The 25993-nt window shown below is 36.6% G+C and overlaps 2 protein-coding genes across 4 annotated transcripts; both read left to right on the plus strand.

Moving 5' to 3' along the window:
- The first annotated feature begins 115 nt into the window (after positions 1–115).
- Positions 116–21231, plus strand: LOC105837262 (vacuolar protein sorting-associated protein 13). Of its 2 annotated transcripts, XM_012681867.3 has the most exons (45): positions 116–1110; positions 1677–1865; positions 1936–2022; positions 2204–2401; positions 2634–3088; positions 3288–3811; positions 4086–4557; positions 4731–5090; positions 5340–5818; positions 5904–6612; positions 7209–7535; positions 7766–8152; positions 8521–9366; positions 9697–9799; positions 9863–10009; positions 10104–10300; positions 10508–10645; positions 10713–10832; positions 11035–11208; positions 11370–11546; positions 11915–12076; positions 12179–12342; positions 12555–12675; positions 12833–13057; positions 13240–13455; positions 13780–13821; positions 14087–14152; positions 14690–14893; positions 15181–15318; positions 15398–15544; positions 15617–15765; positions 15856–15967; positions 16053–16291; positions 16425–16587; positions 16681–16897; positions 17301–17476; positions 17557–17676; positions 17766–17887; positions 18081–18394; positions 18533–18654; positions 18738–18907; positions 19043–19157; positions 19229–19360; positions 19461–19628; positions 19735–21231. In XM_012681867.3, the coding sequence occupies exons 2-45, from the start codon at positions 1766–1768 to the stop codon at positions 19780–19782; spliced, it is 9852 nt and encodes a 3283-aa protein (XP_012537321.1). In that variant the 5' UTR covers positions 116–1110; positions 1677–1765; the 3' UTR covers positions 19783–21231. The 2 variants fall into 2 exon arrangements, with proteins under 2 accessions (XP_012537321.1, XP_012537324.1); XM_012681870.3 differs by lacking the exons at positions 13780–13821; positions 14087–14152.
- Positions 21232–21363: 132 nt separating this feature from the next.
- LOC105837261 (protein lifeguard 1) lies at positions 21364–24374 on the plus strand. 2 transcript variants are annotated; one of them, XM_028193041.2, is made up of 7 exons: positions 21559–21654; positions 21950–22194; positions 22330–22383; positions 22879–22969; positions 23066–23191; positions 23571–23720; positions 24100–24374. In XM_028193041.2, the coding sequence occupies exons 1-7, from the start codon at positions 21559–21561 to the stop codon at positions 24247–24249; spliced, it is 912 nt and encodes a 303-aa protein (XP_028048842.1). In that variant the 3' UTR covers positions 24250–24374. The 2 variants fall into 2 exon arrangements, with proteins under 2 accessions (XP_036142690.1, XP_028048842.1); XM_036286797.1 differs by lacking the exon at positions 23066–23191 and having other exon boundaries at positions 21364–21654.
- Positions 24375–25993: the final 1619 nt, after the last annotated feature.

Raw genomic sequence — 25993 nt, forward strand, 5'->3', positions numbered from 1 at the left:
TATAATTGCATGAGTTCTGAATCTCTGTGCTATCTGGGAAATAAGAATTACAATTTTATTTCTTTGTAGCTCTCAAAATTATGTAACATTTACATCGCATCCACATAACAATATATTACATAACACTGTTCTTTCTATGCGCTCCTTCAGTTATGTATCAGTTATGTGCTGGTTTGCTGGGTTACTTCTTACTCCATGCTTACTCCAGCTATTGTAGACCAGGTCTTACTCCACGCTTACTCCATGTATTATAGATCACTTAACTTTTCAAACAGTTTTCTTTCAATTACGCCTAATTATTAGTCTCGTGTCCACGATGCTAAAAATCGCTTCGAGACCTCGGACGAAGAAGAAAAATTGATTAATATGCATTTGAACAATTTTCGATCCAATTTTATCTATGCGAGAGATCAATTCTCTCTCGTAAAGCGATATGTTTAGCATCGTAAAGACTTTACAATGCTTTTTTTTTAATGACTGAAATGACGGAGCGCGCGATCAGGAAGCGATATTGAATGCGCTTCACCTGGCGCGACCTTGACACCGTTTCCATTGCTTTTTCCGGGCGTGCATTCGGTGCATTACCGCATGCATGCGTCGATGCGTCATCAACAAATCAGCCGTTCGTGCTCTCAGCTGATACTCTCACGTGTGACGTAGTCGGACGAGTGAAAACCGGGTGCGCTCCTCCGCACGCTGGATGCCGCTGTCACTCGGCTGCGTGTTTCTTCTCGTACGGACTGCCGTGAGGAAGAGGAGGACCCGTCTGAGCGTACGTTGACGCGAAGAAGACCACATTGAGAAACGGAGAATCGGCGCACCAGGAGCGTATCATTGCTAGGGCGACACCGCGTTCGACGCGGCGATGACGTAACCCGACGGAAAAAAGGAACGCAAACAACCCTCGGCGGGCGCTAGGTTTCAAGGTTATGTCCGCCGTGGGTACAGTGCCGCGTGGTTAGCGAAAACGCGCTCCTCGTCATCTCGTCGTCGTTGTTGTTGTTGTTTCACCACCGCGTGTGACGAGAGACAACCAAGGATGTAAGGATGTGATTCCTCGTTGACGCTCCACTTGTGTACACTGACTCATCTGTCAATTCATAGGCGAATGTAATAGAAATATGCACTTTATTCGCTTATGTCAATGTTATTTTTATTCTAACGATAAGATAAATTCGAGCCTACGCACTCGATGCGTCATAGTTGTTCCTGGCGGATAAAACCTGTGCCCAATAAGTGTGTGAATTCTTTCTTACCCGTATAATTTTTGAAAAAGGTTTGTCTTTACGTTTCACTACAATACAAGCACACTGTGCCGTGCGTAGTGTCTTGCGCGCCAATTAGACAGTTCTTAATAATCAACTAAAGTATCAGTTATTCACAAACTTGAAAAGAGTTTGTCTATAATTACCTGTATTCTGTATCTATGCCAATTAGAATACAGTTTTTAAGAATCAGCTGAAGCACTGTCAATAGTTTTTAATGTTGGAAGCATATCAGTAAACTAATATCTAGTAAACATTTGATAACACAACAGTGATTGTTGAGTGTTAAGTGTTGTACAAATAACTTATAAAGTTGGTTATAATAAAAATATCTTAATCGTTACTTAGTGCACATAGTTTTTTTCTAGTTATACTGTAACTTATTAGATATAAATATTATTATTTTAATAGTTGTACGAGGGAGAGGGACGGTGGTGTTGCAGCTTGAAGAAGCAAACAGAATTTGATTGAGAAAGAGTGGAAAAAAGGCAGACAGCAAAATGGTGTTTGAGTCAGTTATTGCAGAGCTCCTCAACAAAGTGCTCGGCGAGTACATAGAGAACCTGGACTATACGCAACTTAAAGTTAGCCTTTGGGGAGGTAGGTGCCTGCGATGATTCTATTACTCGATGACAACTTGTGTCTTATGTAATAAAACCTTTGCTTTCAGGTGATCTTGTATTAAATGACTTATTGATAAAAGAGTCTGCGTTGGATGTGTTGGATCTTCCAGTGAGACTGGAATATGGTCGCTTAGGTATAAAAATTAATTTAAATCTTGAGTCTTATTTTATAAAAATTGCATTACTTATTTAATTATATATTATGTATAAGTTATAATGATTAAATTTATGGAATAATGCTAAATATTGATTTAAGATTCTAATATATGTAAAAGATAACGTAGTAAATATTACTTTGCAATAAAATACTTTCAGGAAAATTAATACTAAAGATTCCATTCAAAGATATGTGGAATGGTCAAATACATGCGATAGTTGAGGAATTGTTTGTACTAGTAGTGCCTACTAGTCAAGTTTCATACAATGAGGAAAAAGAAACGAAAGCACAATTGGAGACGAAACGAGCGGAATTAGAAAGGGTGGAAAAGAAGAAACAATTAGCGGATCTGAAATGTAACTAAACATTTTTTTGTAAATTGGTAAAGTAAAATGTAGATTTTTACAATTATAGAAAAGAAAATTATAATTTATATTTAATTTGATATCGTAGTTCTTAAATTATTTTAAACCTTCATAATTTTTTATTTTTGTAACTTTTTACCAAGTTATAATTTACAATATTTCTATAATATAATTATAATCTTTTTTATTTTTTTACACGGGTTTAAAACTTTTACTCTCGCAGCACAAGAAAAGCTGGACGATTCGATGGTCGAGAAACTTGTCGCTCGCATGATCAAAAATATTCACGTGGAGATCAAGAGAATTCACGTGCGATACGAAGATCACGTCACTTTCAAGAATCACCCATTCTCCTTTGGCTTTACTCTGAATACTTTTGTCGTTGAGAGTTGCACGGACTCTTGGGAGACTACTGGCAATCTGAAGGACATGTACGCCATTCCGCAAATTTTCAAATTGTGCAGTCTAGATGGACTGGCCGTTTATCTCAACACGAGTGTGGAGCAGTACAGCAAGAGCTCACAGTCCATATATTCCACTCTCTTTTGCAACGGTATTGCGACCATGGATTACACTCCAACGAGCTATCAGTATCTGTTAGGTCCGATCAACGTCAAGTCCAAGCTCAGACTTAATCCCAAGCCCGAGTCTGATGGTAGCAACTATACTATCCCTAAAGTGAGATTATGATCTAGAAAAGAATAATCTTCTGTGTAATGTTTAAAGGAAATTGCGTAAAATTTTTCTTGTGATTCTAAATTCCCTCAATAATAATATCTCAATTTTGGCCAAAATTGACTTACATTATTTCTCAAATAACGAAACTCTTAAACTGATTGTAAACCGAATTACATTTTGCACTTCGCTTTTCCCGCAGATGTGGCTGGACCTGGAGATGCAGAAATTACGGATTGGCTTAACGAAACGTCAGTACCAGACCCTGGTGCGATTGGGAGAAGGCTTAGATCAAGCACGGAAAGCCGCGCCGTACCGGAAGTACCGGCCGAACTTGACGTCGTATCGCGGCCACTACAAGGAGTGGTGGCGTTTTGCATACACCTGCGTCCTCGAGGAGACCGTGCGACGGTGTCGTCGCAACTGGGACTGGGACCATATGAGGCAGCACCGCGACACTTGCCGTATTTACGCCGAAGCTTATCAGACAAAGTTGACGACGAAGAAGTTGGCAAAGGAGATCGAGGAGCAATTGACGGACTGCGAAACGCGGTTGGACATCTTTAATCTGGTGATCATTCGGCAGCAAATCGAAATGGAAGTGGAGAGACTAGCCGAGCGGGAGAAGAGCCTGAGAGCGAAACGAGGCTGGTTCGGCTTTCTGTGGAACAGTTCGCAAGTCGAGGAGACCAAGGAGCTCAACTCGGCCGTTGCTATCATGCGCAGGTTCGTTGGCAGACGCTTTGATAAGTCTAACTTTTAGACAGTTTCAATAATTTTTGAATTTCCTTTGAGCCGCAGCCAAGTCACACTTAAAATGTTATTAGCGTTATTCTGTCTTTATTGTTCATTGAATAAAAAACAAGGATTGAGGTTGAGGTTGAATCGGATCGCGATCTTAGAGAATTTTAGGTCCTTGAATCATCCTATAAAATTGTCTTCAAAGAGCATAAATGTAAAATAAATAAAATAAATTATTATGTTAACGACGATATTTTAGATTTGAGGAGGCGATGACGCCGCAGGAGAAGGAAAAACTATATCGGGCGATTGACTATCAGGAGAACAGCGCGCCCACACATTACCCGGAAACGTACGAGATGATCGATACGCGTTTCCTTCTGCACGGCTTGCAGATCTCTCTACTGGATACGGACAAGGAGCATCCATGCGTCCTGGACTTGCAACTGCATGGCGTACGGGCGAGTTTCAAGTCGCGGCCGTCGGCAAACGGGATTCTCGTCATGGCCTCTATCAGCGACATGAAACTGCTGGGCGCGACACAACAGGACGGTCGCGTGCCTTCGCTCTTTAATCCGGAACACGGCAGCTCGGACAGCGCCTTGGTCGCAGTCTCCTACGAGAAGAATCCGCTCGACAAGCTGTGCGGAGACCGCATAGTCGTCAAGTCTCGGTCCGTTGATATCATCTACGACGCGCAGACCATTGTGGAGCTGGTCAACATGTTTAAGGTTTAGACTCTTTTTGTCTCTTTAATTCCCGAATGCGCAGTGAATTCATAGAAAATTTTAAAACTAGGAAAATTCAAGTCTGAATTAATTAGCATTTTCCACGAATCTAATGTAATTTTTTCTTTTGCGATCTGTTTGTTTTTTATGTTTTAATGTGGATGAATATTTTCTAGGTGCAAGACTCTTCAACATTGAGTCAATTACAAACAGCCGCAGCGGAACAATTTGAAGGCCTGAAGGAAATGTCGGCGCTTGGACTGGAGTATGCCATTCAGAAACACTCGGTATTGGACATACAAGTGGATATGCAGGCGTCGCAGCTTATCATACCGCATGGTGGCCTCTACGAGGATTCAAAGGCTCTAATTGTAGTAAACCTAGGTAGTCTGAAGATGCATTCTTTGGAGAAGGGCAAAAGCGAGCTGGCTGGCGTTAGACAGTTAGTCAGCATGGGTAAGAGCGAGGAAGAAGTATTGCTACATATGAGAGAGCACAGTTACGACAAGTTCGTTTTGAAGATAGTCAACTTTCAGGTAATAATAATTTTAATTTACAATCGAATTTGAATAGTTATATTAAAAAATATTCCACAAAAAATTAAATTAATGAATATTATATGAAAAGACGACTTTGTAAGATTTTTGATAAATTAAAAATATATAATATTGTATAACAAAATTGCGATAAAACTGAACTTCTGAAAACTACTTCTATAAAATAATTATAGTTATATGTATTTATTTTTAAAAAACTACATTCTTAAAATTTGTTTATTGCATCAGGTGCTGGTTACGCTGCCGAATGAAGAATGGCGATCAGCCTTGGCAAGTACCGAGAGTTCTCTGACATTGCTTCACCCAACTACCTTGGAAATTCAATTCCACAAGTGCTTAGTGACAGATGATCCTTTGCTACCGAAATTACGGCTTCTCGGTCATCTACCGTCAGTCACCGTGAACGTAACGGACGTTCGACTACTGCAGGCACTCTCGATCGCGCAGAGTATCGCTCTGCCTGAGGAAGAGAAGCCCGCAGAGTTACAACGTGTTTCACTTTCAAGATCTATCTCGCAGTTGTCGCTGAAAGATCTGGGCACTACGATATCCAGCATCGCCGATAAAAGGAAGCAGCAACAAGAAACAACTGCTGCGCAGCCGATGAAGCAGACCACCGACTTGGAGATGAAATTTGAGATGAAAGAATTCACACTGTCAGTGTCCAGACAACAAGACAGCGACGCGTTGCCATCAGAATTCATCAGGTTTGCATTCTTCTTTTCTTAGTTTTAATTACCTTATAGTTTAATCAGCTTCAACGAACTTTGAAATTTTACTCATTTCTCTTAGATTCCAGGTGCTACAGTTGGAGGCAGAAATGTTACAACGTACGTACGATCAGGAGGTGCAGCTGCGGCTGGGCGGCGTGCAGATGCGGCAGTTGTACGAAGGTCAGGAGATCTTCATGGTCAACACGCCGATGTCGGCTGGCAAGGATGAATACTTGATTATCGTACGATATATAAATGTGAATAAACGTTCACCAGAGTTCATTACGCGCCATGGTTCTATTGTGAAGTTGCTGCGCCTGGAATTCACCTCGCTAGATACTCTGTTACACCAGGAGGCGCTCATTGAGTTATTACGATTCAGCACGTACATTCAAGACCGAATGAACTCACTCGAAGGCGCTCAGAAGAAAGAGCCTGAGCGCCCACGACCGACTCGTTTGACATCTATTCAGGAAGAAGCTACCGGCTTTATCAAGGAGCAGTTGCAGAAGCAAAGATCCAAACCAGCCAGAAGTCGACGCAGAAGGCAAACCGTTGAATGCATCGATTTGAAGGTGAACGCAAAGGTCGGCTCGATCAACCTGAAGATTTCTAGCGCCGCCCGGGATATCACTGCACTTCACATCGATGGCATGAGCGCTAGTTTTCTTAGCAAGTCTTCGTATTCGCAAGTGAACGCTGATCTGGCCTCTATCAGCATTAAAGATCTCAATCCTGTTTCCGTGTACAAGGATATTGTGGCGGTGGAGAGTACTGAGTCATTGCAAGTAGGTGTGCTTTTACACACTTATCATTTTGCATCTGTAGTTATTTTTAAGGTTGGACGTTTACGCGTAAAATATAAATAGTCCACATCATATATACAATGTAAAAATTATGTTTGATATGTTATCTATATGAACAATAATCTATAAATACTAAAGAACAAGTTGGTCCATTTCCCCAAGGACTAACTTAGGGTTTTTGACCCGGTTAAATTGTGGTACTGTGACCCTCTACTTGGGTCGGATATCCAATTGGGGAATTTGAAGAAGAAAAAGAAGAAGAAGAAGAATCTATAAATCATAGAAGTTTTCGTCAGAAACAGTGAGAATTATATTCTCTGTTTTTATTTTTGATATTATATATTTTTATTTTATTTGAAATATTAAAATCAAATATACTGACAATTTTAGAACTTAATTACTTTTTCCTATTTCCAATTTATAATAATTTACATTGCTTGTATTGTCTACGTGAAAAAGAATCATATAAATATAACTTAAACAATATGTAAATAATCTATATAATCTTAAAATTTATAGCACAACTCTGGTTATTTTTCTTAGTCGAACAAGTGCCACAAATTTTTTGTTTTTTGTAGATCCAAGCGGTGATGTACAACATCGAGCAATGTGAAGTGGACAAAAACAACATGTCCGTCAAAGTGACGATGGGTTGTCATCGTATCGTCTTTCTGAACGCATTTGTCACCGGTGTCATGAATTTCCTAAACAACTTTCAAGCGGCGCAGAAAGCTATTAGAGACGCGTCAGCGGCGGCAGCGGAAGTGGCGAAAACAAATATCAAGGATGTTCAAGAGAGTGCCTCGCGCATCGAGCTAAATGTCAGGATTAAGGCGCCCGTCATATACGTGCCGATGAACTCTAAGAACGAGCATAGTTTAATGCTAGACATGGGCAATCTTATGGTATAACGATATTGATTTCGATCTGTACATTAGTTTAACTTCAATTTAAAAATTTAAAATTTCTTCTCAAAATTAAAACTAGGGATGGATTAAAATCTAATCCAATTTTAAATATTTGAGATTTTTATGAAAATAAATTTAATTTAAATATAACTTTTTAAATATAACTTTTATTTATATATGTTTTTATTATATGTTTAATAAATACACCTATAAAATTCTATGAGCAGGTACGCAACGTCTTCAAAAAGCTAGACGTGACGACCGAGGAAGTTGACGAGCATCCCATAGTAGAAGAAATGAAGATCGAACTGCAAAATTTGAAGTTATCTCGAGTACGACTGAACATGGAGAAATTCACCAGCGAGATCGAGGTGTTGCTGCTGGAACCGGTGACGTTCACGCTGTTAATGAAGCGTAATCTGTCTACCGCATGGTTCAGCGCTATTCCGGATATCGATATGTCTGGCAGATTAAACAGAATTAATCTATTATTGAGTAAAGAGGACTACGCTACGATTCTAAAAGTATTGGAGCAGAATCTAGGCGAGACTTTTGAAGACCCGAAACCCGTGCAGATCGTACAATCCGCCACAAAGGCTGAAATAAGCGCAGAGGTGAATAATAGTTACAATAATGTATAACAATTGAAATAATGTATAACAAATTTTTTTTACAAAAATTAAACAAATCAATCTCGTACAAAAGCTAAAACGATAAAAGTGAAGGAAAAAATATTTAAAGTATAAATTTTTTTACTTTTTACATTTTTTTGCTATTATTGTAGAATGGTAAATATTATATTCTTATAATTTTCCTGTTTATGTTTCTATTTGATTCTTGCCAGAAAACTGATATATTACTAATATAAAACGATTTGATGTTATAACTCATTAAAAAAATAAAGTTATTTGGTTTTCTTAAAAAATTTTAATTATAATTATTGATCATATATAAAACTGATGTTTTCTTGCTATGAAATAAGATTCAACCAGCGTACAAGTACGAGATCGATGCAACGCGAGAAGCTGGACCATCAGCGGACATGCAGGAGCGGCACGCTCACACGTCCGTGAAATTCGAGTTTATTATGGACAGTCTGGTGATCAATCTTTTTACCGGCGGCTCCAAGCTACTGCAGTCGCAGACATCGCCGCTGCATGTGCCCGAGCACGGACTGGCGCGCTTCAGCCTTACACACTTTGCCGTGAAGGGTCGCGTATTCGCGGACGGTCTACTGGCCACGTCAATTCTGCTGATGAACTGCACATTGGACGACATGCGGCAAAGCCGCGAGGGCTCGCTAGTACGGATCATGGAGAGGACTAGCAGCGTTCCGTTGTCGGGTGCGAGCGAGGATCACCTCGACAAAGAGCACGCCAAGTACAATACTAGAAGTATGCTGGACGTAACGGTGCGCCAGAGTCCGAACGACACGTTTGCCGACGTTCGGGTGTTCTCCTTCAGCATCATCGTGTCCCTCGACTATCTCATGAAAGTCAAGGATTTCTTTGATGTGGACATAGCAAACAAGACAGCCATTACTTCCTCCGTGAAGAGTGAATCTATGATACCAAAGAAGAAGCCAGTGCAACAGCCGCCCGCCTCGACACCCAAAATGTTGACTGTGAATCTACATGTGGAGAAGCCGGATATTATTCTGCTCGAAGATATGGACGACATCAACTCGAACTGCATTGTACTGAATACGGAATTGTTGCTGAAAGTGCGCATTATGGGAGAGCATCAAGTGATCACGGGCTCTATTAAAGATCTATCGTTATTGACGGGAATATACAATCCTGCAAAGAGAGCCGACTGGATTTATCAGGTATTGGAAATGTATCTTATAATTATGCAATGTATACACGTACACGCAAGCACGCGCGCGCCTGGCACACACACACACACACACACACACACACACACACACACACACACACACACAACACACATTTTATAATGCATATTTATGTGTTTTACCATTTTTTATAAAAGACTTTTTAATTTATTTATTAATGGAATGTGTTTTATTCGCCTTAGTTTTAGGATATATATATTTTGTTGATTCAAGTCAAGATCATAAAATAATCCATCCTAGTATTTATTACATATTAATTATTATTACTGTTAATTTTATTCATCATGATTTCAATCATAGGTTTTGAAACCATGCAGTATTAGTGTAGCTGGTTCTACGCCGGAGAATAAAGGGCTCCATTTGGAGGTCCGTTGCACGGACATACATATGTCCGTTTCTCCAGGTAATTTATATATTGCTATGCTGATTGGTGCTACTCAATTAATTAAAACACAACAATTTGTAGGTGTGATTGAAATATTAAATAAAGTTATGCATACGGTAACGAGAAAAGAGGAGGAAGACAAAGAAGTCGTTAAACCCGAGCCTAATTATGAAGGACTGTGGATCGTCACGCCCTTTGAAGAGAATAATTATTGGTTCTTAAAGACAGGTGTTAATAATAAACTACTTGATAATTATTTGTTCCAAAAATATATTAGTACTTAGTTTTTATTTGCTGAACTGTTGTATTAATTTTGATTTAGAAGTTGCAACGGAAGCACTCGAGGAGTTTATGTACCCAGATGATGAAGTTATGGCGACTTATAAGCCCGAATTGGCGATTGTTTCGGCACCTACGATCTTATTCACCCTGGAGGCGGGTGTCGGCAACAAAACTCTGCCTATGTTGCTACTTCATGTGGGATTCCAAAGTAGCATTAACGATTGGAGCACAAAATCTGTAAGCTTAAAAATTCTTTTTTTTTTTGTTATTTAAGATGGGGTTTACTACAGAGAAAAACTGAAACTTCAGGAAATTCTTTTAAAATTAAAATTTAAGTACAATTTAATTTTTATTATTTTATTATTTATTATTAATATTATTCTTATTAATGCTATGATTCTTTTATGCATATTGCATTTACATGGTGACTTTTCTTGCTTGTAGATGAGTATAGACTGCTCGATGTCGGTGGTTATGGCATATTATAACAGTCGCCTTGCACTGTGGGAACCGTTGATCGAGCCGATAGAAAGCACCGATAACGGTAAACGCACCTCGACGCCGTGGGAACTGAAAACGAAGGTAACTTTAACATCCTATTATTTCTGATCAATATTTTATTAATTGATGTTATTCAATCATTTGTTAGGTTCAATTTAACGACATAACGCTAGACTCTAAAGGTGCCAGCATAGCCAGCCCCGCATCGGAAAGCGAACCAGAAGAGCTACACCAGTCCACCAAGATGTCCATCGATATTACATCTTCGGTAAGCAAAGTTTATCAGGACGTAAATATCAAATGTCGGTATTACTTGTGTATCGTTATTGTAGATATTACTTGTGTTTTGTTTACTTAAATAATTGAAAGAAATCTGTAAATTAATGTTTAAGTGAGGTTTAATATATCACAGTCAGTGATATTATTATGAAATTGTATTAAAAAATGCAAGTTTATTTTGATGGGGATAGGATAATCTGGAGATAACTATAACGAAGACGTGTTTGGATGTATTGAAACAACTCGGCCAGTCATTTTCCTCGGCTATGGAGGCGAAAGAACCCACCAGAAAAGTAGCGCCATATGTGCTGAAGAATGAGACCGGCCTGGCAATAATACTCGATTTGGAACACAGTCTCTTTAAGGTCATCATAATAAGGATTTTTTTACATCGTTTATTTATTTATCTATCTATTTCTTTAATAATTTTCTAAATTAATTTTGTAAATTAATATATCTATTGATAAATAATTCGTTGATAAAATAATATTAATGTAAAATGTAAAAAATAATTGTTCTCTTATAGATTTTTGATGACGGATCGAGAATGAGGGACCACAATGACTCTTATATGGAAGTGATCCTTGAAAGCGGTGCATCGATAGAACTCGCACCGAAGTCATCCAAGCTGGACACACGTCTTCTTGAGCAATTGAAAGTAGAAACCGTGAAGGATAGAGAAGATAGTAAATTCTCTATATCTGTAAGTTATTATATAAATGTAGCATATGAAATTATTAAGATTCACGATTTTTAAATGAATTTAAAGTCGATTATTTCTTTTATGAAAATAACTGTTGATAAGCGATTGAAAGCAATTTTTAGATACAAATAAGTAAAAAATATATTTAAATCAATTAAATTAATTAAAAGTTAAGAGTTGTTGGTGAGGAAACAATTAAATTTAAATTTAATTTAAACTAGTCGACAAATCTATTATATATTCTCAATATAAAATATGACTTATATTTTAAATTAATAAGACCAATAGGAATTGTAACATAAATTAATAGGATTGATAGGATAAGATTGATTTTTAAATTATTAACATAATATAACGATATTTAATAGTTTAAAGGTATTCAAAGCAAATTGGCGATACCTGTGCTGAGAGCAGATAGGAGATTCTTTTCTTTGAAACACCGAAAAGAAGGCTCCGAGGAATGGGGTATTGTATCAGATGTCATTGTAGAAGAGGGTAGCACGATTGTCACTCTTCGAAGCATTCTTCAGGTAAAGTAGTGATGTAGGAACTATCAGTAATAATCAGCTAATCAGTATCAATCAGAACAATTAGTAATAATTTTATCAATAATAATCGGCTTTCCATCGTAGGTTCACAATCACTTCGTGCAGCCGATATCCGTTTATTACATGACGAAGCGTGGAAATGAGGTGGAATGTGTGGGTACAGTGGGACCTAATGAGAAGCTCAATTTACCTCTGGACGCCGTATATACTTCAACAAATATTTACTGGCTGTTTTTCAGCGTTGATGGGTATTTTTGCATTTTTTGATATTAACATTTTATTTTGATCGTTACATAGAATCATTCAATCTTACTAACTTTTGTAAGCAAGATAATACAAAAAATAATAAAAAGTTAAAATAATGGAGCACTTAACATATTTTTTTCAATGACTAGATATTTTTTCAAAATCTAATAGATATCTTGTTTAAAAAATCAAGTTAATTTTTAATTTATTTTAGATATATGGTGTCACTCGAACCATTTATTTGGAAGGATCTGCAGAAAACTATTTCTATGACGAAATTATTAAAATGCGATTCGCGATCCAAGCAGGACACTGCGGAAATATTTTATATTCAGGTCACTATTCTCTCCATACATAAGTTTTATGATAAAATATGTGTACTTATCACTTAGACATTTTTATATAGTTTTATCAAATTAATTTAATTAATTTAATAATTAAATTGACGAATATTATTGATAATAGAGAAACGCGAAATATTTGTTTACACAGGCTGTGGGGGAAATCGAACAAGTATATTTCGAGAATACTACTCGTTACACTATGGCTAGTACCGTCTACAATGTGCACTTGTACCCATCTGTATATCTGAAGAATTTCTTGCCAATCGACATTATTATTTGTTTGCCTGGCACTACACAGGAAAGCTTGCTCGAAGCAAGTGCCTCGCTGCAACTTCCTACGATCGATCCAGCCAAGTCAAGTATAATAATTAAGGTAGAACACATGTCAATTGATAAAAATTCAATAATTATATTTAGCATTATGTTTACATTTTTAATTCAGTTAAATGTGAATTTTAAGAGAATGCTTTATATTATAATTTTTTTATAATTTATATATTTTATATTAAATATATGTTTGTGATTTACTTATTTAAATTGAATGATGTGTTATAGCTACCCAATTATCTGGAGAAAGATTGGTCGTGCAAAGGCGAGATTATGACGAACCCGCCAGAATTCGCTGTCTGGTCGTTCGAGTCTTTCGACAGCGTGCAAAAAGTGGTTCTCGATCTCGGGATGCATACGTCTCACAAACACGGTTCGATCATCATGGCACTGTACTGTCCCTTCTGGATGCTAAACAAGACTGGTTTAATGCTGTCCTACAGAGTACGTTTGCAGCGATGGTTCCGTCGCTTTTGGTAACTTCGCCTCTTTGCATACAATCTGCAGTTTATTATCGATATTTACATTTGCCAAAGAATATTTCTCTAAACTCCCTAAATTTTCTCAACCACATTTTATAGAGAGTTACTTTTGTACCATCGAAATATAACTATTTATATACACTTCTTTCGTCACACGTATGCTAATGTTTGCTTCTCCGCCTGATCTTCAGCGTTTTTCCTTGTGCCCTCCGTGTCATAGTACTAACCAGCACTGCATCTTGCCTGATTAAACCCCTGTATTCAATATTGCTCCATTGTTTTACAGAAATCAAGTAAAGGTGGCAAAGAGCACTCGAGTTCGATCAAGGTAGAGATTTTCTGTTATCGTGCTGCATTAATTCTCACAAATAATTGTGCTCCTCACAAATATAATTATCTCATATTATTAGTCAAAACTAGCAATCAGAATCTTGTCTAATTCTATACAATATTGTTGGATAATTAATTATAGATGCAAAATAATTTTATGAATAATTATTGCACATCACTCAATTTTAAATCAAATTCTGTTAACTGGACATTGATGTTTATCGCTTTATTTGTAAAAAAAACTACATGCGAACGTCTTTCAGAAATTCGTTTCCGCTATGAAATCCCACCGACCACGCGCACAGTACAAGAGGAGGAAAACGCGTGCGGTGACGCAACGCTTTATTCACTTTATTATCGCTATTCTCGTGCTTGTGTTCACAAGACTCAATTATTATGAAATAACAATCGTCTAATCTGATCATGTCACTGGGACTGAACGCCACAAAATATGTTAGATTATCATTGGTGTTAACCCATACTGTTTGTCGATCTCTAACAATTGCAATGTTTTTTTTTAACAAACACAAGTCGCATTTATACATTGAACATTAGTTACATTATTGTATATATATATCTATGCTTTATCACACACGCTATTCATTTTCTATTTCCTTTCTATTTTTAATTTATTATTTAGAATTTATTATTAGTGTTTTTTTAATCGCTGTATTCTTAAATATGTAAATCTTTCAATCCTCGAACGTCTCGGCGTTTCTCTTCGTTTGCGTTATAAAGCAAAGTTTGTATAATGAACTAACATTACAGAGGTGTTGGTTACTTATTAATTGCATGAGAACTGGAGAAATTGTTTTTATTACAAGATGAACGAAAGGAGATTAATTCGCATCAATTGCTCTTTCTAGACAACAGATGATTATCTGAATGTTTTGTATCATCCGGAGCATTTCAAAGGACCTATTCTGTTCTCATTTCGTTCCAAAGCCTTCTTCGGTAAAAAGAAGGCTATGGTTAGAGTGGAGGACGGAGAATGGTCCGACAAATTTTCCATTGACGTCGCGGGCAGCGAAGGTGTGGTGGCCTGCAAATACAATGGAATGATATATCAGGTTCTTATATCATTTTAATATATACACTAATTTAATCATTTTTATTTATAAAATTTTATATGACAAAAAATTATTATATAAACTTATATTTTTATATCTATTTTTGAACTACATTTATTAATAAGTATCAATAATAATAATAGTATATAATGATAAGTGAATTACAAGATAGATATACAAAATAGAAAGAAGATCAAGGAAGTGTTATATATGTATTTATTACACAATTAATGAAGAAACAAAGATTAAGACAAATAAAAAATACAAAACTTGGTTTTTTGTTACAGATCGGGGTGCACAATCAACTGACATACAACTCGTTGACCAAGCAGATTACGTTCACGCCCTATTATATACTTATCAATAACGCAGATTTCCTCATAGAGTGTCAGGAGGGCGATCGACCGGCCGATCCTATAATCAAAGTATGTTGAATAGAAGCAATTTAATTATACCTACGTTATTGTGACGAAATATTGCACAGTGTCCTTCTTGCATGCTAAGGTACCTGCCGATGAATGTACAGCTCTGTGGCCTCGAACAGAACATGAGAACAAGACTTTGAAAGCCAAGGTCGCGGGTCACCCCGAAAAAACCGCGGCGTTTATTTATACCGAAAGCCACACAACTTTGCTGAAATTGAATAATAAGGTAATTAAAACACAGTAACAAAAAATATATACTTGTCTCACATTTTGTAAAAAAAATCCGTTTGCACTATAGTATGGAGGAATCAATGTAGACGTGCAAATCAGCGAAGGTGGCGTTTACATCTCCATGTCGGCCTACAGTCCAGGTTGCGCGCCAGCATTGATTATTAACCATACACCGTATACCATCAATTTATGGGAAAAAGGGTCGATTAATGTTAGGTACGTCGAAGTTTATCATTAAAGTCATGTCACGGCGAATTACTTTGTATGTTTGATACGAAATCAATCACATGTTTGTTAAATCAATAGATCTGTGCAGTCATATAACAGGATGTTTTATACTTGGGAAAATCCGGCGGGCCCACGAAAAATGGTTTGGGAAGATAACAATGGCAAGGAAATTGAGGGCAATCTTCGCAAGGTAAAAGGAGAAGATGATGAAGGGAAGAAAAATATTCTTAAAAGCAGAAAATACAAATAAAGATCTTCCTCGTTTTTTTTTCCAGGATAATCTTGGTACCTTTCAACTACCGGAAGTAGATGAGAAATTGTACTACGTTTCGTTCTTGGATGGTACCCAGCGAGTGTTGCTGTTCACCATGAATTTGAAGATCGCTGAGGATTGCCAGCTGGCTGGTGATCTGGAAGTGATAGATCAGGAAATTACATTGAACATTCACGGCATTGGATTCTCCCTTGTAAACAATATTACCAAATCTGAATTGTTGTACATGTGCATTGCTAGGTGAGAGCGCATATCACAGTTTTTTTAATATAAAATTTTATTTTAACGTAATTTTTTAAATTAAAATTATGTGTTTTTAACAATAATTTTGCATATATATACATAACATACATGAGAATCTGTTATAATCCAGTTCTGGAATTATATGGGAAACACGCAAGTCCCTCGGTGGCCGATGGCGAGCATTAAATGCCAAAGAAGTCAATACCATCGAAGAAGGATACCAACGGTACATTAGAGAATTACAAATCGGCAAAGATGCAGATTATCGGATGATGTTGGAGCCAAAACTAATGGTAAAACAAAAAAGTTTTTGTTTATTTAATTTCTAGACTAAGAAAAGTTTGTTATTATATTATTATTTTTTTATTGTTTTTTATTGTTTCCAGGTGGATTATTTAAATATGGAGATGTTGAGGCCACATCGTAGATATATGCGACGCACGTTTCAAACTGGGCTTTGGCTGCAATATCGCACCTCGGCGCACCAAGTGCAGTTGCATGCAAAGATTAACAAGCTTCAAATTGACAATCAGTTGTCGGAGTGTGTCTTTCCAGTTATATTAGCTCCGATACCACCGCCAAAGAGTGTCACACAGAGTACAGGTAACAATTATTATCCATGTGGCATGAGAAGCAATTTTTTATTTCATCTTTTGCGAGCAATTTCAATTTTATTGTATACTAATGAAAACGCAATATTCCGAATTCTAAGTCTATTTTTTAACACTTTATATATATATATATATATATATATATATATATATATATATATAAGAGATTTAACTTACAACAAAATAATCCTAAGAATTACTTCTTGACTATTATTATTTCTTTAGATTGATGAAGATTAATATGATAAAAAGAGATATTACTTTAGCAAAGTCAAATGCCAAAACAAAATTTTAATAAAATATTAGTAAAAAATAAAAATGTATTTTGGGTCAAATAGATTTAAACAGTAGGATTAACTAAACTTTTTTAAAAATTTCTTTTATTTTCTCTATAGTTATGAAACCTTTTGCGGAGCTCAGTATGGTCAAGCGCTTATTGGAACACAGCACTGTGCAACAATTCCGATACTTCAAGGTTCTCGTACAAGAGTTTCACATTAAGGTAGACATTGTCTTCATAAATGCGATAATGGGCCTGTTTGAGGCCAACGAGATCAATGACGCGGAAGAGGTGAGATGCTGAACCATCGAGATTTATTTAGATTGTTTTGTGATATATAAATAATCGTCTTATTTGTTTATTTGTTTTAGAGTATGCTATTCCGCACAGACATGAAACTAGTCAACGAACCGTTAATGTACCACGTCAATTTGGTCACCACGGCCGAGCAGAAGAACTTTTTTGATCTGCTCCATTTCTCACCTCTCAAGGTATGTCGCGTTTTAATATATAGATATAGAAATGTTAATATCTGTCTTGACAGTTAAATCTTTATTTTTTTTTTTTTTTTCGTTTGTAGATACATATTAGCTTCTCAATGACCGGAAGCGGAGGAGGACCTTCCGCGTTACCGCAAGTACTTAACGTGCTACTGCAAGGAATTGGCGTAACACTAACGGATATCAACGACATTGTATTCAAGTAAAGTTTTTTATTCAGTATAATTTACACATACACACTTTAATAGTATAAAAAATATAATTGGAGATATTAAAAAAAAATATTATACTTAAAACTATGATCTTAAAAAATAAAATTCCGAGAGAAAACTGTAATCTTTGTGTTGTATAGAGTCTAAGATTATAAGATTCTAAATATTTCTTTATTGATACAGACTGGCATACTTTGAAAGAAACTGCATATTCATGACGCACAAGCAGCTCATCTCTGAGGCGAGCACTCATTACGCGGGCCAGGCGATCAAGCAGGCGTACGTACTCGTGTTGGGACTCGATGTGATCGGTAATCCATACGGGCTTGTGGTCGGAACCATGAAGGGCATCGAGGACCTGTTCTACGAACCCTTCCAAGGGGCCATACAAGGTCCAGGGGAGTTCGCGGAGGGCCTGTTCCTCGGGGTGCGCAGCATGTTAGGCCATACCGTCGGCGGAATGGCGGGCGCTGTATCGAAGATCACAGGCGCGATGGGTGCGTATCAAGTTTTTAATTCAGTACAAGGGGAAACCGATCGATATGCGATTAACACAAGCAAGAGGAAAATTGACATTTTTAATCAGGAGATATATATATATATATATATTTAATATTTACTTTATACTTTTGCAGGCAAGGGTATAGCTGCTCTGACCTTTGACAAGGATTATCAGCGAAAGAGGCAAGAACAGCTTATCAAACAGCCCGCCAACTTACAAGAAGGTCTCGCACGAAGCGGAAAGGGTTTAGTAATGGTAAAATTGCTGATTACTATTCTGTTAACTTACATTAATTTACGTAATATATATCTACAAATTATATTTATTTCATTTAATAGGGTGTAGTCGATGGTGTAACAGGTGTGGTAACGAAACCCTTGTCAGGGGCGAAGGAAGAAGGAGTGGAGGGATTTTTCAAAGGGTTTGGAAAGGGCGTTGTTGGACTTGTTACTAGGCCTACCGCTGGTATTGTCGATTTCGCAAGTGGTTCCTTTGGAGCTGTCAAACGGTATGGCTTATTAATTATGCAAAAAAGGCAGTTTTAACTTAATTTAGATAATTAATCAAAGTCTAGATGTGTTAAAAAATTTACTATTAACCTATGCAATATATGGTGGTAATTAAATTATAATACTTGTTTTAGAGCCACTGAGCTGAGCGAAGAAGCAAAACGAGTGCGATCGCCCAGATTTTTGCAACCGGACAGTCTTGTTAGACCATATATAAAGGATGAAGCGGATGGCAACAAGATATTAATGGTGAGAATCGTATTTTTAAGAATTGTTCTAAGAAGAATAAATTTGGGTTATATAAGATTTTTTTCTTATAGGAATTGGAGAAGGGAAAATATGCGCACACGGACGTTTATGTTTATCACGTGTTTATCAACAAAGATGTGCTGTTGCTCACCGACAAAAGATTATCATACCTCGAACACAGTGATTTGTTTGGTGGCTGGCGGGTTAATATTAATTATATTGATCAATTCTTTTTTCTAGTTGATTTTCTTATACTAATAGAAATAGCAATATATCTATGTTTTTATTATTTTTTTATTTTAGATTGACTGGACTCACACATGGACCGAGTTAAGCGAAACGGTAAAAGTCGTAGAAAAAGGTGTACAGATTTTTATTAAGGACGCTAATAGAAAAAAGAAACTTGGTGGTTTATTTGGCAGTGCGGATCAATCAAAAATACTTTTAATACCGGACCATAATATTAAACAGGTACTTATTTTGTGATATATATAATTATACAAAAATATTTTCTATTAATTATTATATTATATTACGGTATGTTTTATCATCTCATGAATTATTATCTTTTTTGCAGTTGTTGCGCAGTAAAATACAGGATCAGATTAATCAATTTAGAGTATAACGCAGCGACGCACAAACGTGGGAAAAAGCTTTCTCGAGCAATTTCGAGCTGTAGAAAACAAGAAAAAAAAGACAAACGCGAACAAACAAGTTACTTCCGGAACGCTTCACAAGCGAGTTCGCACAATTTCTATGCACATTTTCTACAGACACTTTTTATAAGACTGATACTGCGTAATTTGCAAAACAATTGGAAAAAGAGATGTTAATTAAGTACCAACAAATTGTGACATATTGGATCTTTTTTATTTTTATTTTTTACCACGCAGTTGGTCAGAACTTTCTTGTGTTATCGGTATTATTACCGAACGAGCAGTGTTAGATTGGTGCAAAAGATTTTTCGTATTTATTTATAAAATTGAAAACAAAATATCGTAGCTTTGAAATAAGATAATTAAACATTGATTTGCGTACAAAAAAATTATTTAGCAAACCTCGTTTTTCGAAAACTTATCGATTATAATTTATATATTAATATAAATGTAACTTTATAGAGAGATCTTCTGTATCAAACCAACAACTGCAATATAGAAATCAAAAATAAGAGAATAATGTTTTCGAATTTATCTTTATACAGCTACGCTTCGTTTAACATGATCGAAACGAGTAATTTTAGTCATATGAGAGTTACCATTTCCATCATATCGTTAAGAGAGCTTAGGTTTACTACGAAGTAAAATCGAGCGAAAATAATTTTAAGATACAATACAGTAAACTGTATACAACAAGTTGAAGTAAAACGAAACGACAGAAAAATTAAACTCATTTTGACAAAAATTATAAATTAGCAGTACAATAAAATTACAATGAATTCCTACGTACTTGTTGAAGTATTATGCAGATTTTTTTATAAAAACCCGGTGAACCGGTATTGTTTTATATCTGTAGAAAGTTAAAGTTTATCACACACTGCGCTAACATTGCTGCATTGTTAATTACATTGTAACTTTAGTGATACGTATGTTAATCAAGTAACGCTTAATTATCTTCCTAATAATCCAGCCTGATGACATTCAGTGGAAATATTAAGAAGTTTGCTACAAATACCATTGACGTATTAATTAGACGCATTGTTGAAATGTAATAAATTTTATTATCGAGTTTTAACGCCTATACGATTATCCATCGGCGATACTGCTACCTCGTTTTATTTTCTTTAACGCGCTAGTAACTATTAAAATTATAATAAACTAATAAAAAGGCGCTAAAGAGAGTTATTTAAATTGTATAATAATTGTATAATTAATGTGATCGATCATTTTAACTATCTTTCTACGCGATTTCTTGAAAAGTTAAGTTTTAAAGCCAAAGCAAATGTATTTAGAGCTAATTTCAAAACTTATTAATTATATGTGTATAGTGTACACTGTGTTCTTATTATATATTTACTTAATTTAACTTAACTATTTTTCTGTTTGCGCAACACTTAATAATAAAATTATTACAAATATTTTCTGTACATTCTGTTTTTTTGTGTATCAAAATTCCTTTCCACTACTTAATCGCGTTTGTTGATTTACCTTTGCTTTATTACCAGAAATAAAGTTTTTTATCTAAAAAAAAAAACGTTTTTAATATTAATCGTACTTGCGCTGATATCTAATGCGATTACTTGATTTATATATAGCATATATTTGCATCTTCATTTGTTAATTGATCGATTGATGCTAGATTTGGCGTATAAATAGGGTTTAGGTACTATTAGATACAATATAATAAAAAAGAAGAGAGCAAAAGTTTTGATATATGTCAACGAACAAAGCTTTTAATCTATCCAATGCAATCCGACGATATCGAGGAACAACGGATTCCACAGTATACCCAAGGTCCTCCACAGCTACCACCGTTAATTAAAGGCCAAAAAGTGAAGCATGTGAGTGACGTTTTAATCATGCAAATAACAGGTCTTATCTTTCAATATCGTCTAATTTGTTAACTTGTCAGATTTATTTACATATCTCTTCTAAAATTCTGTGAAACGAAATATCTTCTGCTACATATTCTTTGTATTATTTTATTAATTATATTTTTTTAGTGTCCTTTTCTATATCGTTTTAATAATCTGAGATTTTTTGACAATTGTTTTTTTTTGCTTGTTTTGCAATTACGTTAAATGTTAATGATCACGTTATTGAGAAGTGTTTCAGCTTAATAGCTCTCAATTCCAGGGGCCGTATACCATCACGGTGACTGATGAGATGGTAGCACAGAGAGAAAGAGAGAACTTAGAACTGTACAAGGCTTGGGTTCGGGAACAGCGTAGGCTGAACATGTTGCCGCAGGAGGACGCCGATGAATTTATAGGCGACTTCAAGGATATCATAGTGAGGAGGGGTTTTGTCCGCAAGGTCTTTTGCCTTCTCACGTTGCAGCTATTGTTTACCATCCTTGTTATATCCATCTTTATGTTCGTGTGAGTGTACACAAAAGGAAAATCACATCTCGACAATCTACTCAATATTTGTTTTTAATTCCTTATTTTATGCTTTCTATTATCTATAAATATTACTATAATCTTTTAAATTTCTAAAGTTTAAAACCTTTTCAGGGATGAAGCACAGAAATTTATGATGGTGCACTGGTACCTGTGGATTGTTGCCATGTAAGATGATCGCTTAGATAATTTTTTATTATTGATTTGATTTTTAGGATTGTTGACACATTGTTGACGAAAGATAAAAATATTTGAATATTTGACATATTTTGCGGAAACTGAAGCAAGATCCATTTTACAGTATACCGTCAATATATTAAATCAAAAGAAATGAGAAAACTATACGAAACACACACACACACACACAATATATATATATATATATATATATATATATATAAATTAAAATAAAAAATTAATAATTAAATATACATCTAATATATTTATACGTTTATATTATTATTATAATATAATAATATATAAATGTATATTAGATATGATAATACAATTTCTTTTCATATTATAATACTGTTATTCTTTTTCTCTGTTCACTTTTTTTTAATTAAAAAAGATCTAAAACTCTAAAAATTTTATTATTTAGTTTTGTTTCTATCCTTTATCTCTTTTTAATTACTCTAATTAAACTGTTTGTTCGCATTTTAGGGCGTTCTTCATCGTCGCATACTGTGCCGTAGCCTGTTCGGTACACGCCCGGCGAACACCTCCGTACAATTACATCTGCTTGTTCCTGTTGGTACGATCTCTCGACGTTTTCTTCCTCTTTTCTTAACACGGCGCAATCCTATAAATTACAATTAATCTAGTTAAATATATATATTGTGAACCGCAGACACTGGGTATGTCATACCTGGCCGCTTTTGTTTCCGTGTTTTACACCATCGAAGTGATTCTCGTCGTCATGGGCATGACCGCCGCCGTCACGACGATTATAACGTTTGTAGCGACGTTCACCAGGGTAATCCTGTCCCATGCTTTTACTTCCGGTGCAATTTTACGATCCGATATTTTCTGACCTAGTATTACACTATAATTTTTTTCTTAATTTTTTTTAATTGTTATTCTTCCTTCACTTCTCAGTACATATTCGTATTTATTTTTTTAACTTAATATATGTTAACGTTACCTTTATTAATTAATTCTCTTTTAATAATATTTTTTAGAATCTCAGTTTCTCTGTAGCAAATATGCAGTTTTATTTTTTTTTTTTCCTTGAATTTATTTATGTTAATGTATATAAGACACACACACACGCGCGCGCGCACACACCCCACACACACATACATAAACACAAAGAGAATAAATGACAAGAATAAAACATTAATATGAGATTGCAGTTTGACTTGACAATGAGACCAGGTATGCTGATGGTGATCGGATTGGTTTCGATCGTAACTATTTTCACAATCCTAATAATCCTGCTGTTCACCCACATAATGGTTTTACGCCTGGTAATCGCTATCATTGGAACACTCCTGCTGTGCTTGGTCAGTGTATTTTGAATTTTTATAAAAATTCCTCAACAACGCTTTACGTTTTTCTAAATAAATTTTATAATTTCTTAAATTTTTACATTTAAAAGCTACATTATTAATTTTTATTCAATTGCAGATTTTAATTTATTTTAAATATTTCAGTTTTAATTTTTAATATTTAATATAAAAAATATATAATATAATTTGATATATATTAAACACATTATAAAAAGAAGTATAATAAAGATAGATAAAATAAAAATAATTAACGGTTAATCGCATTTCTACCTAGTGTGTGAAAATAAATCGATATTAATTTTTTTTAGTAATGTATTAGTCAAGTGGATAGGCGAAGTTCAATGTTGAAACTGTATGTTTTATGTATTTTCAGTATTTGTATTTCGATGTGCAAACGATCATGGGTGGACGCAGGATAGAATTGAACCCCGACGAGGTCGTCTTCGCAACCACGCAGATTTATGTCGACATCGTGCTGCTGTATCAGTACTTGCTCATGTTCATGGGATTCTTCCATCGTTGAGGCTGAAGAGACAAACATTATATGCATACCGTATATTTTACATTATTGATACATGTATACATTTATACATTTGTACTTATACATTATGTATATGTTATAGTATTTATATAAATGTTATATATATAGACGCGTCGATTATTCGCAAGCGAATTCGCAGATGATTCGCAGTTCGTCGGAAAGAAAGACACTTGATCGACCTATCAGAGAGTTGCCAGGTCGAGGAACCCTCAAGTTTGGGTTTCGTTATTATCACACGGAAGATTTTAGATGAGAAAAATAAACAAAAATCTATATATATATATTTTTTTTTTAACAGTAAACAAAATTCAAAGGTGGGAGAAAATTTCCCAAATCCTTCCGAGGTAATTTTGGCGTGTAACTCAGATGAACAAGATACTTTCTGCGAGACTGCAGATTCTATGGACGATGAATCTCGCGGACGCAACGGCAACGCCCAGCGCGGTCGAAGCGGATCACGAATCGGCGCGATCCCACATCCGCCCTGTACTTTCGGGAGATGTGTGCAGAGGAGTACGGAACGGCCACCGACAATCCATCAGCCAGGTACACGATCACCGGTGGGAGTCTAGCAGGTTTGGGCGGTGTCGGTTCGATCAACTGCGGCTGATCGGGTGGCTGGTCATGCAGCTGATCAAATGGCTGGCCGTACGGCTGATCAAACAGCTGATCGGGTAGCTGGTCGTCCGGCTGATCAAGTAGCTGGTCGTGTGACTGATCAGGCAACTGATTGGGTAGCTGGTCGTCCGGTTGATCAAGTAGCTGGTCATGCGGCTGATCAGGCAACTGATCGAGTAGCTGGTCCTCCGACTGATCAAGTGGCTGGTCATGTGGTTGATCAAGCAATTGATCGGGTAGCTGGTTGTGCAACTGATCGGGCGCTTGATTGTGCGGCTGATCGGGCGCTTGGTCGTGCGGCTGATCAAGCGCTTGGGCGTGCGGCTGATCATCCGAGGTTGTGGAATCCGGTTGCTGATGGTCTGGAATCGTATCGTTCTCGGGCATCCTTATAGACGCCTCGCTCTCATTATTGTCTTCGATGCGTCTTGATTGACCTTCAGTCAACCGGAGCATCTCAGAGCGTCGCCATATCCTCGCCACTTTTCTCCGAGATGCCCTCTTGGACTGTGGAGGAGGTGCTGGCAGCATCAGGCCCAGGTGCGTCCACAGATCCATCCCAATGAGCATCGCGCTCTGGAGGGTCGGCATGATGTAAAACACATGGTTAAGTAACTGACCCTGAATTTTGACCAGCAGAATGATGTATCCTGGGATACACGTAAGTGATTTGTCGATTAGCTGGACCTCTAGGTCTTGCCTGACGGGTTGGAATCTCATTTTCCGAGCCGCCTTGGCCGTCTTTAGATTGATGAACGAGAGCTCCGATCCTGTGTTGAGGAGGGCATGAAAGGAGCGGTTGCGCAGGTAGACGGTGATGTACGGCCGGGGCGTGAACTTTATTCTGTGGCAGCTTTTCGCGAATGGTGCCAGATTGCCAAGCGGCGGGTGACAATCCTTGGTCAAGATGCCGTTCCTCCCACACTGGGAGCAAAACTTTATCGACGGCCTCTGGCAGGTAAAGCGATCGTGCCCCGGTTGTTTGCACCGCCAGCAGGTATTCTCCCTGTTGTAGGGCACGGGAACGGCTGGCTGTTCCTCCCCCTGCTGCGACGGCTCATCCTGGCCTTGGACCTCTTCTGCTCGGTACATCGGTTCGGCCGCTAAA

This window comes from Monomorium pharaonis, chromosome 5 (assembly GCF_013373865.1).
Source record: "Monomorium pharaonis isolate MP-MQ-018 chromosome 5, ASM1337386v2, whole genome shotgun sequence".
Classification (NCBI taxonomy): domain Eukaryota; kingdom Metazoa; phylum Arthropoda; class Insecta; order Hymenoptera; family Formicidae; genus Monomorium; species Monomorium pharaonis.

What these genes read in the sequence shown, in the direction of transcription:
- LOC105837262 (XM_012681867.3), top strand. Translation starts at nt 1,766, where the DNA reads ATGGTGTTTGAGTCAGTTATTGCAGAGCTCCTCAACAAAGTGCTCGGC. An exon ending in CCATCGATATTACATCTTCG is followed by an intron (nt 10,833 to 11,034) that starts GTAAGCAAAGTT and finishes TGATGGGGATAG; the next exon opens with GATAATCTGGAGATAACTAT. An exon ending in AGATCAATGACGCGGAAGAG is followed by an intron (nt 17,477 to 17,556) that starts GTGAGATGCTGA and finishes TATTTGTTTTAG; the next exon opens with AGTATGCTATTCCGCACAGA.
- LOC105837261 (XM_028193041.2), top strand. Translation starts at nt 21,559, where the DNA reads ATGCAATCCGACGATATCGAGGAACAACGGATTCCACAGTATACCCAA. An exon ending in ATATCCATCTTTATGTTCGT is followed by an intron (nt 22,195 to 22,329) that starts GTGAGTGTACAC and finishes AAACCTTTTCAG; the next exon opens with GGATGAAGCACAGAAATTTA. An exon ending in ACATCTGCTTGTTCCTGTTG is followed by an intron (nt 22,970 to 23,065) that starts GTACGATCTCTC and finishes TGTGAACCGCAG; the next exon opens with ACACTGGGTATGTCATACCT.